This window comes from Heliangelus exortis, chromosome 1 (assembly GCF_036169615.1).
Source record: "Heliangelus exortis chromosome 1, bHelExo1.hap1, whole genome shotgun sequence".
NCBI lineage: Eukaryota > Metazoa > Chordata > Aves > Apodiformes > Trochilidae > Heliangelus > Heliangelus exortis.
In genome coordinates, this window is record NC_092422.1 from 154,111,693 (window position 1) to 154,128,516 (window position 16,824).

The 16,824-nt window shown below is 40.8% G+C and overlaps 1 protein-coding gene and 1 long non-coding RNA gene across 2 annotated transcripts in view; one reads left to right on the plus strand and one right to left on the minus strand.

The window, feature by feature from the left end:
- ETNK1 (ethanolamine kinase 1) overlaps positions 1-6,781 on the minus strand; it is a 30,988-nt gene extending 24,207 nt beyond the window's left edge. The window contains exon 1 of the mRNA XM_071733093.1: positions 5,940-6,781. Coding sequence (XP_071589194.1) covers positions 5,940-6,095 — 156 coding nt within the window. The 5' untranslated portion in view covers positions 6,096-6,781. The remainder of the gene's footprint in view (positions 1-5,939) is intronic.
- On the plus strand, positions 5,415-8,681 carry LOC139791180 (uncharacterized). Its single transcript, XR_011723817.1, has 2 exons — positions 5,415-5,503; positions 5,894-8,681. It is a non-coding gene; the product is annotated as an uncharacterized lncRNA (long non-coding RNA).
- The last annotated feature ends 8,143 nt before the right edge of the window (positions 8,682-16,824 follow it).

Consider the following 16,824-nt stretch of genomic DNA (forward strand, 5'->3'; position numbering starts at 1 on the left):
AAAAGTATAGTCTGTGGAGGCACATCCACACTTACACATCTTACAAGAATCTAATTTTTTGAAACAAGGCTAGTTATGTCTTAATTTCTTCTTTCTGTAGCTATTCCTAAAAGAAGGACAAATTACATTTGCACAAAAATGTAAGCCTTAGGTAAATTCTCAGATATTAAGCAGGGCTTACAGGAAATATCATTCAAAGGTCTCCAGGTTCTGGAGCCATATTTCTCCAGATCATTACACTCAGCCTGTGAAAACCATTGGCTCTGTGATTTTGATGGTCACAATCAGGAACAAGAGCATTTGGTGTTAAAAGTCAGTGCCATGGTCTGGTAACTGCAGCGGCAGTGGATCAAGGGTTGGACTTGATGATCTCTGAGGTCCCTTCCAACCCAGTCAATTCTATGATTCTATGAAAAGTACCAAGACTAGCACAGAACAAGTTAATATCACCAGTCTATGATAAATTTGGCTGTAGGCTGAACTCAGTCTTCTGCTGAACTCTTTGGGATGCTCTGCCATGACAGTAGTACGGAGAAAGCACAACCTATTATATGCTATATAGTATCACTTAGAACAAGTTTTTGGCTACCAAACCATCAACTCTGCAGCTTTGAGTAAGAACTCAGGGTTGGTTTGTTTTGTTATTTTTCATGGCATGTGTTTTATTTTGGGTTTGGTTTCGATTTTGGTTTGGGTTTTTGGTTTTTTTTATCATCTTAACTGAAGTTTCGCATCCTCCATATTCTCAATACCAACACCATATAAAAAGTGACATTCAGTGTCTATTATAAAATGCTACAAATCTGCCACTCCTTGCAAGGACTGGTTCTGATCTAGGTAAGTGACAATGAGATAGCTCTTTGTTTATGTCAGAAGAAAACCTCAAAGAGAAACTATGTATTTTTCATCTTGTTTTTTTCCTACCTGAAAACAGCCAACATCATCTAAGTAGTTAAAAGACTTAACATGAATTTCTAGATTTTTCACAGATTTCGTGATACTGGTGAAAACAGTTACAGATAAATAAAAACCAAAAGCAAATAGAAAAGGAGTCTAAGACTTCATTCTTAAATTTGCTGCTCCCCTCCTGGAAGATTTTGACACAAAGTAATGGTATGCTCCTGGAAGAAAAAAACTCCAGCAATTAAAACATCTCAGATAGCTACCTTCCTTTCCAATGTTATATATCTAAAGTATAAACTATACACCAACACGTAGCCAGATCCAAGCTGTGCACAAGCAAATATCAATTCTCTATAATTAGAATCAGTCATCAATACAAACACAGCTATTTTATGCAAACTGAATTACATCAGGCACTGTCATGTAGCACATGAGTAACATAAAATGTCACCACACACACATTTGTTGCTGCACCCACTGATACCATAGAGAACCTTTTACAACAAGGGATAGAGATTGCCAGGCTTTATCAGAAGCTTAAAAAGAATGGAAAAAACAACCCAACCTCAAACGACAACTAAAACAGCCTACATTTCACACTTACTGTGGCACTGTATTCAATGCACGCCTCAAATTACTGTTTTTCCACAACACATCAGCAGTGAAGCCTATTCTGCAACTCTAACTTTTCTTACTCTTTCCTCTGGTCATCACTTCTCCTTTTACAGATACTGGTACTTCAGGATGGAAATCTGTGAACTCAGTCTTCCCTCTTCACATAGCAACTACTTTCACAACTGCTGAAGAGCATGATGTCTTAAAAAATATCTAAGCAATTTTTAAAAAAATTTGAAAAAAAATTTCTCTTGAATGCAGTGACACTAAGATACAAAATAAAATGTTGTTAGTCTCCCAGAGACTTAAAATTCTGTTTCAATTTCAGTGCTTGAAATCCCACACTTGGTTTGTTTAAATAAACTGTGAAATACTTAAACTAGTTTGAAAATCTGAACTTAATCATACTTTGTTAAAAGAACATACCAAGATTCACACAAGTAAAGAAATTAGAGCGGCAGCCAGAAAACACTGCCTGAAGAGAAGAAATTGAGCACAAGTCAGGAAGAAAAAGCAAAGAGACAAGGAGGTAAGGTAATCTTCTATATTAAAAAAGGGGGGAAGGGTGTTTTGCTGGTGAAAGAACAATTCCTTATAAGCATGGCTGTCTTGTATGTGCACATTTCATAGCTAGAGGAACAAATTTTTGCAAATAATTGTAAAATGCTGCAGTAGTGAAGCCATGCCAAGCACTAATAAACACAAGGACATACATATCTTGCTAACAAAATACCAAAAAACAAGCAAGTTCTCATTGTTTCAGAGAATTAAAAAAAACCCCAAACCTTATTACGCTTATTTGGATATACCAGGAGCTTGCAGGATTCAACAGGAGGAATCTTGCTGAAGAATCTGATCCCCTTTGCAAAACTTTCTTCCTCTCTCCTTGGGCTTGCGCCCAGACAAGAGCACCGTTTGCTGTAATTTTTGTAATTTTAGATATCTGAATGATTTTGCAGCAGATTTTTCTTTTTGCAAGATATTATGCTGGTCTCTCCAAACAATGGTGTAAATTAACACTATTAATATTAATCCTTTTCTGCAATAAAAGAAGAATAGCCTTTATTCACAATGGTAAATATTACTTCAGAATGAAAAGAAATACTGATTGTTTTTCCTGCATGGTAACATTACACTGCAGACAGGAAATTATGTATCAAACTTCTGAAGCCTTTCTTCTGATCAGGCTTACAAGATGTAGAGTAGGTCATGGGATAAGAGGATTCCAAATCTACCCTTACAGAAGTAGCAACTAACCTCCCCATACTGTAACCAAAAAAAAAATAAAAAATGTATGACCATAAAAGAAGAAAAATAGAGAACTGTTAAAGCAACATATTCTAAGCTGCTATTATATTTTTACATTAGGAAGGGTCATACAATTATATTTTAATATTTCATTAATTAAGAATTGTCCTGAATAAAAATACTGGAATGGCCACAGTCATAATTCAAGTCGCATACTAATTAAAAACAGTTGTCTGATTGAGTTTTGAAGAGTGTTTGTTTATGAAATTTAAAACACATGTTTCTCATGTTCAGCACAGCCAATTTCAGAATTAAGCAAGCAGTGATCTTTCCAGCAGGAGGCTGAGAGGCCTCAATAAATCCTTTCCAATCTTCTCTACAATTTCATTACTCAAGTCAGCTGTTACAGAAAAGTGACTACTGTAAAAGCAGCTCATATCTGTTTTAATGACATTGCTTTGTATTACTGTAAAGCAGAGAAAGCAAATCTCAGAAATGTAAGGGTTAAAACATAACACCCCATTCCATGCCGTTCCCAGCACACTCACAGATGACAACTACACAATGTACTTGCAGGAAGACCAGGTTTAGATAGAAAATTTTGTTTCTCCTTACCCATGTAAGAGAAATTGAATATTTCTACTGTGATATAATTCACATATTGAGCACTGATAATATTCACATAAAACAAGACAGGAGACACAATAGAGCTACCTGTGATTCAGTAACGAACTGAAATGTTTACAGATTCTATAGATTTTCTGATAAATAATTCAATAGAATAATTTAAGCACAGCAAATTTAAATTATTTCATCTTCTTATACTTGCATTCCATACTATGATGCAAAAACTTTAAAAACGTCATATACTCATGAGTTTAGATACTAATCTTACAGAAAGTAAGGGTTAAGAATTGAAAATTTTTAACTGCATTGTTTAGCCCATTTGGCACATAGCAGTAATTTTTTCCAAGAGAAGTCAATAAACTTTTTCAAGTCAAACTCTGTACTCTTTAACTTCTTACTAATTGTTCTGACCCAAGAAGTACTAAGAGCAAAGGTAGCTAATAACCAAGTCCAACAGAGGAAGTAGGAGCTTGTTCCACCTATCAATAATGTTGTGCGCTGTGCTATGATGCTGCTGTTTCAGATTAGTCAAGCATATTTTTCATGCAATACATGACTGTCACTTTATCTCCCTTCTAAATAAATGCCCTTCTGATGAGGGGACTCCAAGGCAGACCCTCTGTTCACTCCCATCCTCTGAACAAAAGCAGTCATCTTTTATTTCGTATCTTACTGCTTGTTACATGCACACAAGTTTTAACACAGACTAAGGAGCTAATAACAAAAGGCACTGAAGAGCTTCACCCACAGGATGTTGTTCTGCTGTTCAAAAAGAGCAAAAGGAAAAACACAAGTTGAAAAGTTTTGGTCTTAAAGTAACTTGACTGAAACAAAACTCACAAGTTTCCTGTCTAAAAATTGTCTAACCACAGACTACTTTGCTACTGAAAGACCAGACAAATGAGTACCTGCTCCACACCAATGGTACCAGTGTTTTTTATTCTGTTAATTGCATCTTTGGGAAAAGTGAGGGAAGAAAGAAACAGAATTTTTTTTTTTCCTTAAACCTCCTAGAACTTTCCCAAAAGGTTGGAGTCATCTTTCCTTAATAAGAAAGTGTTCTGGTTTAATTATGAACATTTCTGTATTAAAGAAAAGTATTTTATAAAGAAGAACCCTCCTCAGAGAACTGAAAGAACAAAACATGTTTTACTTTAGGTAGTCCTGAATGCAGCAGGAAATTGGACTCAGTGATCCTTATGGGTCCCTCCCAACTCAAGATACTCTATGGACTCTAACAACCCTGTTTGTTATTACATAATGTAAAACTATTTTCATTATATCTCATTGTTTGGACAGTGCTTAACCTATGGCTACAGGCCTGAAAAGACTCGCTTAAAAAAACCATTTTCTTCCTCATTGGCCTGTCATGTGTCAAGTTTCCTCCCCTATCAAGAAACTTTTTCAGTCAGCTAATGTGCTTTTACCTCAAGCTGCTTAGTTTTCCTATGCAAATTAGTTCCAGCAGCTCTCATCAGAGGACCTTCACTGAAACAAGACACTTCCACACATTAATAACCTGACAAATAACGCAGTTTGAGAGCACTAAACACAGGCTGCAACAGAACTGCTGTTTCAGCTAGGTAAATCGACTGAAGGAAGGTTCGCACAGGGCCAGGTTAAGTATATTCTAGAAGCACAAAAAGCAGCCAATCCTCAAGCCGATGACTCGTCATAAATATGAATGATTGCTCACCTAGAGAATACCCGAGCCTGAACGGCGGCACTTCTGCACACTAAAGAGATGCAAGCGAGGGCATTAACGGGGCTGGCATTCACATAGATGCCGTCAGCCCTAAAACCAAACCCCGTCGCGAACCCCAAGCACGGTTTTTAAAATTTATTTATGTATTACAGCGTGTGGGGTCAGCCCGCCAAGGGCCCGGCGGCGCTCAGCCCTGCGCGGCGTCCCGGCGGCCGTTACCTCGGCGGCCGCTCCCCTTCCGCGCAGCGGCCGCGTCCCCGCCGCCCCCTCCCCTGCCCCGGGGAGGTGGGAAGGCCCCCGGCCGCTTTAGGAACACGCCCTTCTCGGCACGGACAAACCTCAGAGGGCCCTCCCCTTCCCCGCCTTTACCGGCATCTCAGCTCCCGGCCCCTGGTCCATAACCGGGTGCCGTGCGTGCGGCAGGACGGGGATTTTGGGGGGGGGCGGACGCCAGCCGCGATGGGGTGTAGGAGCTCCCCCTCCTACCCCACCCCCGCTAACGGCGGGAGGCGAGTTTCAGCGGGGAAGGCACGAAAGCAGGAAGAGGAAAGCGAGCGGTAGGGAAGGAAGAGGGCCGAGAAGGGGGGGGGAAGCAGGGGATGCTGCCGCGCCGACACGCCCCGCCGCCAGGCTGCCTGGCAAATGGGGCTCAGCGCAGGGGGCTGCATTTGAAGAGCGCGGAGGAAGGGGGAGGGGAAGGAAGCGAAGCGGCAGCACCCCCGCACAATGGCCGCCCGCCCTCCCCCCTTCCTTCCTCTCCCTCCCCAACCTCAAGACTGCCGCATCCCCCACCAGGACCCCGGGCGCAAGGCCCAGACAACGGGCCCGGCTTCCCGCCTACCTGCAGCGTCACCTCCTCGGGTCTCCAGTGGGGCCTCAGGCGGCGCAGGAGCTGCAGGGCGCCCTGGCGGTAGCCGGGCCCCTCCCGCTCGCTGACAGTGATGTCCAGCTTGGGCACCTCCGGAGAGCCAGGCGGGACGTGGATGTAGTTGGACATGACGGCGGTCGTAAGGGACGCGGTACGGGGCGACTGGGACCGGCGGCTCACGCTACTGCCTCTCCTTCGCGGCGGAGCCGGCAACTGAGGGGGAAATTTCCACTTGTGCTCTCGATATAGCGGCTCCACCTCCCCCCGGCTGCGGCGCGGAGCAGCCTGGGAGAGCGGGCGGGGCCTGCAGGCGCCCTCCCCTCCGCCTCTCCCTCGGAGCCCACCCGGGCCTCCACACCTGCCCGCCGCCGGAGCCCGGGGTAGGGAGGCAGCAGCCGGGGAGGTGATTGATAAAAGCTCCTGGAGGCTGTGGCGGGGCCTCCCCGAGGGCTGCCGGGGAGAGGGAGCGGCCCCCCAGCCGCTGCCCGCTCGCCGAACGTGAAGGAATGCGGCCGGCAGCTGCCTCGCCGCCGCCCAGTCAATCACAGGGCAAACGACTGATTTTAATCAGGCTTCGAGTTATCGGCCGCCGTTAATTTATTTATTTTTTTTTTGTCTTTAATTTCTGTATCAGCCTTGGTAACGCCACTTCTTTGTCTCGCTCCCTTCCCCCGCAGGGTGTATACCTGCTCACCACCTTGCTCCAGTTTCAGCCAGTTGTAGTTCGACGCCGTTTGTGGCCCCTGAGGGCACTCGGGGAGTATCACGCTACATACCCGCCCTAATTTAAACATCCTCATTAAGATCATTCTTTTCATGAACAGTACGAAACTGTTACTTTTTTTTCTTTTTTTTTTTTTTTTTCCCATTTTTATGCTGCTTGCTGCCTTAAAGTTCAGTTATTTTCAGGAAAGAAAAAAAGCCTACGCTATACCGCATCATTTTACCAATCAAGAAAAGAAGGAGACAAAAAAAAAGGTACAAACGATCCTATCTTTTTTAGACACGTTTTACTGCTGCTTCTAATACTCCTACAAGTACCTGCCTCCTGTCACATTCTGTGATCTTCCCACATAGGAAATACTGATGACTCAAGAAGGGCTTTTGTTGTAATTTTATTTAGTTAGCCTATAGTGCCAGAACTGCGCAAGCAGAATAATGGCCCGTCTTCCCTGAGCAGTTGTTACTTTAGATAGATGCAGGTCAGGAGAAATGGGCATAATTTGCACTCAAAATGAACAATGCTAAGAGGGAAACAGCTGGTTCTGCCAATTTAGTTCTTACTCATTTTTTACCTGTTCCTCTCCAAAAGTACAGTTCATTAGTAACCTCTCCACTGTGTCGTCCATGACCATCTACTTGTGAATGGGTCTTTTGTCTTTTACCAAGAATTGCTGTCGTCACTAAAAAGTTGTGCTTGACCTCACAATAAAAGTGCATCATCAATTCTGATATTACTTCTGTTGAACCCTTCACCTTATCCCACTATATATTCTTTGTTCACTTGCCTGTATGCCTTTCCCCTCAGAGAGGATTAAACATTTGGAACAATCTATCAACAATTTTTCAAGTAATTTCCTTGTTAAACCTTTTTTCTCTTGTTCCTCATGATCATTAATCTTAGTATTCCTTTTTGTCTAAACTTTCGTTCAGCTCAAGTGTTTAAAATGTTTAGAGCCAGGAACCTATCTTTGTGGGAGTTCAACAAACAAAATTCCTTATGTAGTATTTTAAATTAAAATGTAATGTTTATTGGTTGATGTCACTGTAAATGTATTATTCTCTTTTAATAGCCTTTTTCTCTTAAGGATTAAAATAGTAAGAACAAAGGAGTCCAAATCAAATTTCAAATGTAATAAAATTTCCAGATCTAAATGTTACAGTTTGAGTGCATTTCTGGTGGTCATATGCCTTTAGTTTTCCTTTGTTCAAGTTTTATAACCTTCTTTACTGTGATTTTGCATCTGTCATATATATACACCAGCTCACTCCCTAAAATCTTTCTCCATCCCACCTGATCAGACCTACCCATTTCTTCCATTAGTCCACTCCACTTGTTCTTCTTTAAAAGTAAAGACATTTTGAAAGTTTAACTCTTTTAATTTATTTGACAAAAATATCTATTTAAGCACACTCACCTTTATACATTGTTCACTCCTGTAAATTACTATTACCATAGTAGCATTATATCACTCTCTCTGATCAAGCATGTGATACATGGTGCCCTCTACTTTTGCTCAGGCAGCTTGGTAGATGATAAACTAAGGCTTACTTAAAGACTAAGGGCAAAGTGACATTATTGTTGAAATAAAATATCAAAGGTTGAATGCTCCAGCTTGTTAATTTCAACAAGAACTGGTCTAAACACAGATTCAATCTTGCTGATGCTTAGCATGCCAGAAGATTCCAGCTGTTACCTCTGAGAAGCTTTGCTAACTTAACCCAAGTCTGCCTAAATTTCCAGAAGTTAGCTGTGAGTATTAAAGAGGGGAAGTTGGACTGGTCATTCTGCTTAGATTGCTTGGCAATTAAGGGAACTGAATTTTGCCTACTAAATATCAAGTCGATGAAAGAACCAAGAACATCAGGTAGGCAGTAGCACCTTCACCTTTCTCATCATGGTATAAAAAAATACTTTTTTCTTGTCCTTATGGCACATTGGGAATTCTAGATTCCTGTTTTAGAACAGTTAAATAAAATTTATAGCTAGCTACTCACCCCGATTCTTGTCCTTTTTACCTTTTATTTCCTGCAAATATTTGCTGTTTCCAAATGAAACCCCAGAAAACATCTGAAGACAGGGACTCTTTCTGAAGATTCCAAGAACAGTATATTTTTTCCTTTTGGAACAATTGCTTATCCTTTTTCTGTTCCCTCCTCCAGACACCTGTGCCCTGGATGCTATGAAATATATAAAAAAACCTAGTGGTTTCCTTACAGGCCACAAACTACTCAAGTCAATTGTAGACTTGTTTTTAGAAAGACCTGGTGTCACATGAAATAAGGCTCAGGAGTGAAGAGAAGATGCATTCTCTTAATCCCTAAAAATTTTTGTAGCTACCCCATAGTAAATTAAAGGCATTTTAAGGCTGACCATGGAACAACATAGAACTGAAGAAAAGAGGGTGCTTTAGTTATCTCCCAGGCCTGTGGTCTACCAGGCAGTCTGGGCACTGACCACATCGCGCCTGTCTGCTTATCTTCACTGTTCTGCCATTCTCTTTTCCTTCTGCTAATCAGAAACAAAGTTGTGCCATTTCATTTATACCTACATTTTCCACCTTGCCTTTAGGTCAGTGCTAGGTGCTTTTTTTTTTTTTTTTTAAAAAAAACCCCAACCAACCAACCAAAAAACAAAAACCAAAACAAACCAACAAACAAAAAACACACATAAAAACCAACCGAACATAAAAAAGCAAACAGCACAAAGGAAATAGCAACATCAGGCTCAGAACCAGTTTTAACCTCCCAGGTGCAGTTCTGGCTGCTTTCCAAATCCTGTAATTCAGCAATTGCATGAGAAAAACTCCGTGCATAAATGTGACTGTAAATGAGAAATGTACCCCTTCTAGCTACAATTAATTTTAATAACATTTTGCACTGCAGAGAGTCTCAAAATACTTTGTATTGTCCTAATCTCACCAATGCAAAAACTGAGTCATCAGAAGGTTAAACCTGCCATTAGACCAGGCAGTCGGCGGACCTGGAAATAAATTTTGATTTCCAGTAGAGTCCTCTGATCACAGGCTTTCTTCAGTGTTTTAAAGAATATCATCTCTGTTGATTATTCAACATGTATTATTTGTGTCAAGATGAATCACATCTCCATACACACAATGTTAGACTGTAATTCAACTCTTACATTTATTTATTTTATATATTGATTTTTAAGGTACCTGGTACCCTAGCATCCATATTGATTTTCCAGCAACAACTCTCGACGTACTGAGTTGATATTTCTGCCGTAAGTTTATTGCACACTACAAACAGATTTCATTTTAATCTTCATGAAGACTAGCCTGAAATAGATTATTTTAGAAAAATCTTGATACCTAACAGATTTCTCTAAGATGGATACCGCTTGGTATGTTGCTGAAATGGTAAAACCCTTCTCTTGTGCAAGTTGCTTGACAGAATAATAGGCTATAGCTTTTCCAAGTGTATTTTGAAAGCTACAAATGATAGCAGAGTAAAAGCCTGGGAGCTCACTAGAGTTTTATGGCTTAATTTTCTAGTAGGCTACCAATTAGTGACGCTTATCTGACAAATTCCATGTGATAACCTAGTTCGTGACTATCTAACCCCTACTTTTTCCAACATGGGAGTGGTGCAGTGCATAATGCACAGCAGTAACAGATGTGATTACATGTGAAATAGCTTCAAGCTCTTTCAGCTTTTCAGGGTTTCACCTAGAAACCTCAGAAGTTTCTAGTGGATGTCTGGCCATCTGTGCTAATTAATAGCCCTGGTTACCTCCAAGGCCCTTCAGATGGATGCACAGGTTCCTTCCCCCTGGCTGTCCCTGGCTCTGAGCCCATGAACTGTAGGCTTTGAGTCGTTACCCAGTCACATGCCCTGCTAGAAATCTGAGCAAACAGCAAAATGCTTAAACATGCCTGTTAATTCATTTCAGTTCAGTGAGGAGACAAAACCTGCTTAAGTCAGGCTTATGCTTAAGCAGGTGCTAAATAAAAATGAACAGCTGAACGTGTCTCCATGATGGTGGAGCTAAACTGTACATTTGTCTAGGGCTATTTTCAAAACATTATAGCCACTGGGTATAAAAAAAAAGAAGAGAAAATGTTTGTATTAATTACATTACTCAAAAATACAGGTTAAGTAAAGCAGTACAAAAAAGGACAGTGTCAGCATTTATTTCAATGGATGTATTTTTACATATATTTTACATTTTTATATGTCTTTTAAAATATGAAATTACAAGTTGGTTGATCATTGACTACATTTGAACTGTACACATGTCCAGTGATATACCATATCCTGGTGTTCTTCTCAAGGGCAACAAATACATATACAGTTTAAGTACCCAAAAAGAGCCAACTTAGGCACATGTAGGCTTCCATGCCTTGCATGCATGAATAAATTCACCTGCAGCAATATTAGAGGAGGAATTTAACTGCTTTTACATCTTCTAGAAATTGAAGCTTTTCTAACATTTTATTGACTAATTAAACATCCGCCTATGAAGAAAAGTTATAAACCTCAGCAATCTGAAACACCCTCTGAACAAAGACAGTATCAAACGTGCATTTAAATGTTAATGTAAGCTTATTAAAGAAGCCTAGAATACTTTTTTCTATTTCTAAGGTACTATCAGAATGCCATTCTGTATTCTCTAGTGAAACCTGTAATCAATTTTATAGCATAAGAAGTGTAGGGGGGAGTGAGCTGAACTAAATTAAAACAATTAAAAAATGTGTACAGAATTATCTTGAGAGACTGACAGTATGGTTATCACATATAAATGACTGTCAATACATATTCAATCTGAATCAATAATAAGAAGCAAAGACAAAGAAGGGCAGCAAAGAGGCAAGATTAGAGGGAGCAAGGGAGGGAATAAGCAGCAAACCATAGGGATTCTGTGGCAATGAGAGAAATTACTGAACTGGTGTAAGTATCTTCCTCACAAACTCACCACTCCCAGCAACTCTCTTGGTAGTTTCAGAAAGTCGTGGGCTGAAAAAAAACCCATAGAAATTATGCTGCTTTCTCATGCTCATATCTAATTCTTTTACATCAAACTGATAGATAACCAAGACTCTGCTCCTTGTCTCCTTTCTGTATGCATTTGAGTTTATGTACCACAGCTTGTGTGCTCAGTAGGCTCCCAGATGGATGTTTTCTTTTGGTGTTCCTATGTGCATCTTCTCTCAGAGCATTACTGCCTTGTTTATAGTATATTTCATACAGAACTGAGGTTAATGTGATCAGATTTTGTGTCCACTCTTCATAGCCTGAGGAAGAGGAACTTTAGAATTTCACCGTGACTTTCAGTCCCAAATATAAATTTGAAATCCTCTAACTAGGAATTACTGAACAAATGGAAAGAATCACCATTATTTCTCAGAGAGAGGATAGTTGAGCTAAGCTTTTATACATTCTCTTGCTGCCAATGAAATAAGTAACATGTTTGATTTTTGTCTCTATGTTTGCCACTTCTCAGCTGGGTAGAACGGAGAGGTCCCTTCACTTTTGAAAAGTGCATAATCCCAATTTCCCTGGATTAAACCTAGTTTAGTATCCCCTGCTCAGACTTTGTCTCTTTATTTTCATCCCTTTGTCATGTTTCTAATGCAGCACTCTCATGCTTTGGTCCTCTCCTGCCAGAAGAGTGGAAGTATGTAGCTTCTTAATGAGCAAGCTGTCCTGTGTCCAGGGAACAAGCAACAGCACCCCAAATTAATCAATGGCTCTGCAGTCATCTTCCTTTTTTAGAGCTCTTTGCTTTGTTCCATAACAAACATACTTATTATTGCTTGTTTAGTCTTTTGGGTTTTTTGTTTTGTTTTGTTTTTCCTAATTTCTGTTCCATAGAATCATCACAGAATCATGATGATGTTTCCTTGTGATGTTCTCTTTTATTGTATAACCATCCTGGTTAAAATCAGTTATGCCAGAGGAGCAGACCTTTGAGCAGCCTGTTCACTTTCCACTTCCATCACCAAGAAAACCACTGTTTACTTCTTCAGGAGCCAAATCAAGTGAAACAGGCCACATCCCTCTGTATAGTCACATGAGCTTGGATTAAAGTTCAGAGAGGAGAGCTGCTCCCTTACTGCCACCAGCCCTCACCAGCAGTGCTGCTCATTCCACCCAATCCCTCAGGACCTGGGGTTAGGGAGGGCAGGGCCCATCCCACCAGCCCAGCCAAGGAGCAAGACAGGTTGGGCTGCAATGCGGTCCTGGGAAGGCTGTGCAAGGTCATTAAAGCCCATGACAACAACCCAGTCTCAAGGGGGTAGAGAAGCAACAAATCCTGCTTTCACAGGAACAGACTCATGTCATCTTTAATATCTTTATAGATGATTTAGATGAGGGGATTGAGTCCATCATCAGCAAATTTGCAGATGACACTAAGCTTGGGGGGGAGTGTCCATCAGCTGGAAGGCAGGAGGGCTCTGCAGAGGGACCTGGACAGACTGGAGAGTTGGGCTGATTCCAACGGGATGAGGTTCAACACGGCCAAGTGCCGGGTCCTGCACTTTGGCCACAACAACCCCATGGGGAGCGCCAGGCTGGGGACAGAGTGGCTGAGAGCAGCCAGGCAGAGAGGGACCTTGGAGTCTGGATTGACAGGAAGCTGAACATGAGCCAACAGTGTGCCCAGGTAGCCAAGAAGGCCAATGGCATCCTGGCCTGTATCAGGAACAGCGTGGCCAGCAGGTCCAGGGAAGGGATTCTGCCCCTGTACTCAGCCCTGGTGAGGCCACACCTCGAGTCCTGTGTCCAGTTCTGGGCCCCTCAGTTCAGGAAGGAGATTGAGGTCCTGGAGCAGGTCCAAAGGAGGGCAACCAGGCTGGTGAAGGGACTCGAGCACAGATCCTATGAGGAGAGGCTGAGGGAGCTGGGGCTGTTCAGCCTGGAGAAGAGGAGGCTCAGGGGAGACCTCATCACTCTCTACAACTCCCTGAAAGGAGGGTGTAGCCAGGGGGGGGTCGGTTTCTTTTCCCAGGCAACTCTCAGCAAGACAAGAGGGCACGGTCTCAAGTTGTGCCAGGGGAGGTTTAGGTTGGATATTAGAAAGAATTTCTTTACCAAGAGGGTGATCAGACATTGGAATGGGCTGCCCAGGGAAGTGGTGGATTCTCCATCCCTGGAGATATTTAAAAAGAGACTGGATGTGGCACTCAGTGCCATGGTCTGGTAACTGCAGCAGTAGTGGATCAAGGGTTGGACTTGATGATCTCTGAGGTCCCTTCCAACCCAGCCAATTCTATGATTCTATGATTCTATGATACTATATTGCCACTCTGAACCTACAAGCTTTAGGTCACCATCAGACTGCTTTTGAAAGTCCTGTAGATTAATTATATTTTTTTTTCCCCAATATTGTTTGTTTCATTCTTTGTCATACAGATTTTAAATCTAGGGGGGCTTGCCAACGAGGTACAGTGGGCATAAGGGAAGAATGGCTCAGAACAGCCTGATATTTAATCACAGGCTGTAAATATCTTTTACAGGCTTTGCTGTTTGCAACTGTTGCTAAGCACGGGAAATTACTGAATTAGTCAGCTTCATTTGTATTTTTGTTGAGGGAGAGCTTGGCACATTAATTAAATTACATTTCAATTTCAGGGATAATAAAGCTATGTATTCCCATTAGAAAATCAAAACAATAATACAATTTAAAAAAAAAGACAATGCAATAGAGCAATAGCAAATATACTAAGGGTAAGGACTTTGTCAAAGCCTCTATCTCCTCCACAGAGTTGTAGAGCTCAACAACCATCGAAAGAGAGGGAAGGCTGGGGAGAAGAATTGCTTCACAGGCTCCTGACTGCTTGGACAAGTTAAGCAAGCAGAAGGGTAATCGAGGAGAAAGGTAACAAAAGCTGATCTTACCAGAACATCGTGTCCTACTAGGAGTTCCCAGTGCAAGTGGAGTTTAAGCTTTATCAAAACACCTTGAAAGAGAACTGGAAGCCTCACTACAGTATAAGCAAACAGATCCTTAATCATTACCAGCTTTCCTAAATTCTGTTTCTTTCTCATCTTCTCTTAAAATGTTTTGGTTTGTACAACAGATTCAACCCTGCAGTCTTTACACCTGAAAATGTAAGAACATTCCTGGCTTGTTGGAATCCTCAAAGTTTTTAACATGTGAAAAGGAAAGAATATTCCTTCCGGCTTCACCCCCCTCTCCAAAGCACCAGAGGTGGAAAGAAATGCCTCTGGTCCCTTTCACACTCTGGAATTTTGCATTTCTATGTCAGCTGGGCCTCCCTGCCTGCAAATCCTAAAGGCTGAAGCACACCCAGGATACAGCAGAAAATCTTTTGCAACCAGGTCCCGACTGCGGCATTTTGTTTCATTTATGTCATTCCGGGTATCTTGTGCTGTACATTTTTATCTTGACTTTAGGTTTCTAAGGGAGCAGCATTTTTGTCTATAGAAGAGACTATTTTCCCTGGTATTCGTTACAGTTGGCTGTGCTTTGCCTGTATCAGTAGCTTTGTCAGCTGTTGGTGCAACCGAGACTTGTTTTTCTTCTTTTTATCCCTTTCACCCAGTGGAAAAAGTTTCCTGTTGCTCTCCCTACTGATATTTGATATCCTGTCTCCAGCTGATGTACATCTTTAGATTGTAAAGAATATCCTATCAACTAGCTCTGTTAATTATCACCTTTTTTTTTTCTTTCTTTCTTTTTGATCTGCAAGATTATTTTGTGGGTGTTATTTCTCAGGGGAATTATTTTTTTTTCTGATCCAACTCCCTCTTTTGTAATAACGCTAATAATAAGCATTTTCTCATGCTTTGCAACAATGTTTTTATTTAATCTACAGAATTAAAGGAATGCTTAGAATAAGCAAAACCACCAGTCAGCTGGCTGAATGTCTGCTACAAGTAATACTTTAATGTAAAAAAAAGGGAACTTGAAAGATTTTTTTAGTTTCTCTTAAAGTCGTTTACATTCTAAAAGGCTCTCCTGATAATCATATTTCCTCGGAAATTACGTTCCTGGCACCATGAGCAACTATCTAGATTGGAAGAAACAGTGGGAAGCAATTACTGAGATTACTGAGTAGATGATAACCAGATTTATTGATAAGAGCCATGCCAAAAGCTATCCACTGGTCCTTTTACAATGGGTAAACAAGAGCATTTTAAAAACCTTATATTACCACAAACATTGAATTCCCTGCTTATTTTTAAAACTGTATGTTTCCCACTGTCTTTGTGAACAGAAAACTTTAAGTGATGGAAAAACACAAGTATTCAAAAGCAGAACTACTGAGGGAATATTTGAAAGGTAGATCGTCCAATCTTAAAATCACATAGATTCATTGGCCAAAATTATGCATTTATGAAAACACCTGCAGTACCATTCATATATTCTTAGTAGTGGACAAGTGGCATTCATGAGATAGCTCTTCTGTGACAGTCAGTTCTAGTTCAATAAATCATTTTTTTTTAATCTAGCTTTGTTAAGTTGCATAAAGTCATTGGCTCAGGGTCAACTTCTATGCAATCCTTAGTCTCCCTGACTAGCTCTACCACAACCTCAACAAGATCCTATCTTACAAGACAGTATTTCACATGGACCTGTGATGAAGAAAGTAGAATAAAGTGTTTAATACTTAAAAACAATTATACAAAATAAATAAAAAAAAGAAGTAATCTATAAATTTAAGGTCACAGCTTCTTTGTAGTTCACTTTCTGCTACTCAGGAGTTTACTATTTCTCCACCAAGGAGGAAAGCTTTTCCATCAAGAAGATTTCCTTAATGTGTGGACATGAAAGTTGATGCAAGAAACCAAATCTCTGGAAGAAAATATTTTTCCTACAATAACATCTCCTGTGCTTACTCTTTTATAAAGCAAACTCTTCAATTGCTTTCAGAAATAATCTGGGTAGAAACTCAGCTCTCCCCTGGTATATTTCAACCTTTTTTCCTTTCTTCCCTCTTCCTCTTTGTGGTGTTTTTCAACATTCTTTCCTCAGCTAGCTGTTCAGATCTGATCCTCATAATTCACTTGATGTTTTCATTAAAAAGTGGGGGTTCTGTTAGAAATAAAAGCTCACAAATAAGAGGTTTTACTCAGCCAAAGGAGTCTCGCAAAATCTGAATTTCATACTGGAAAGATCACAGAGCAGAACACAAATACAAGAACAAAG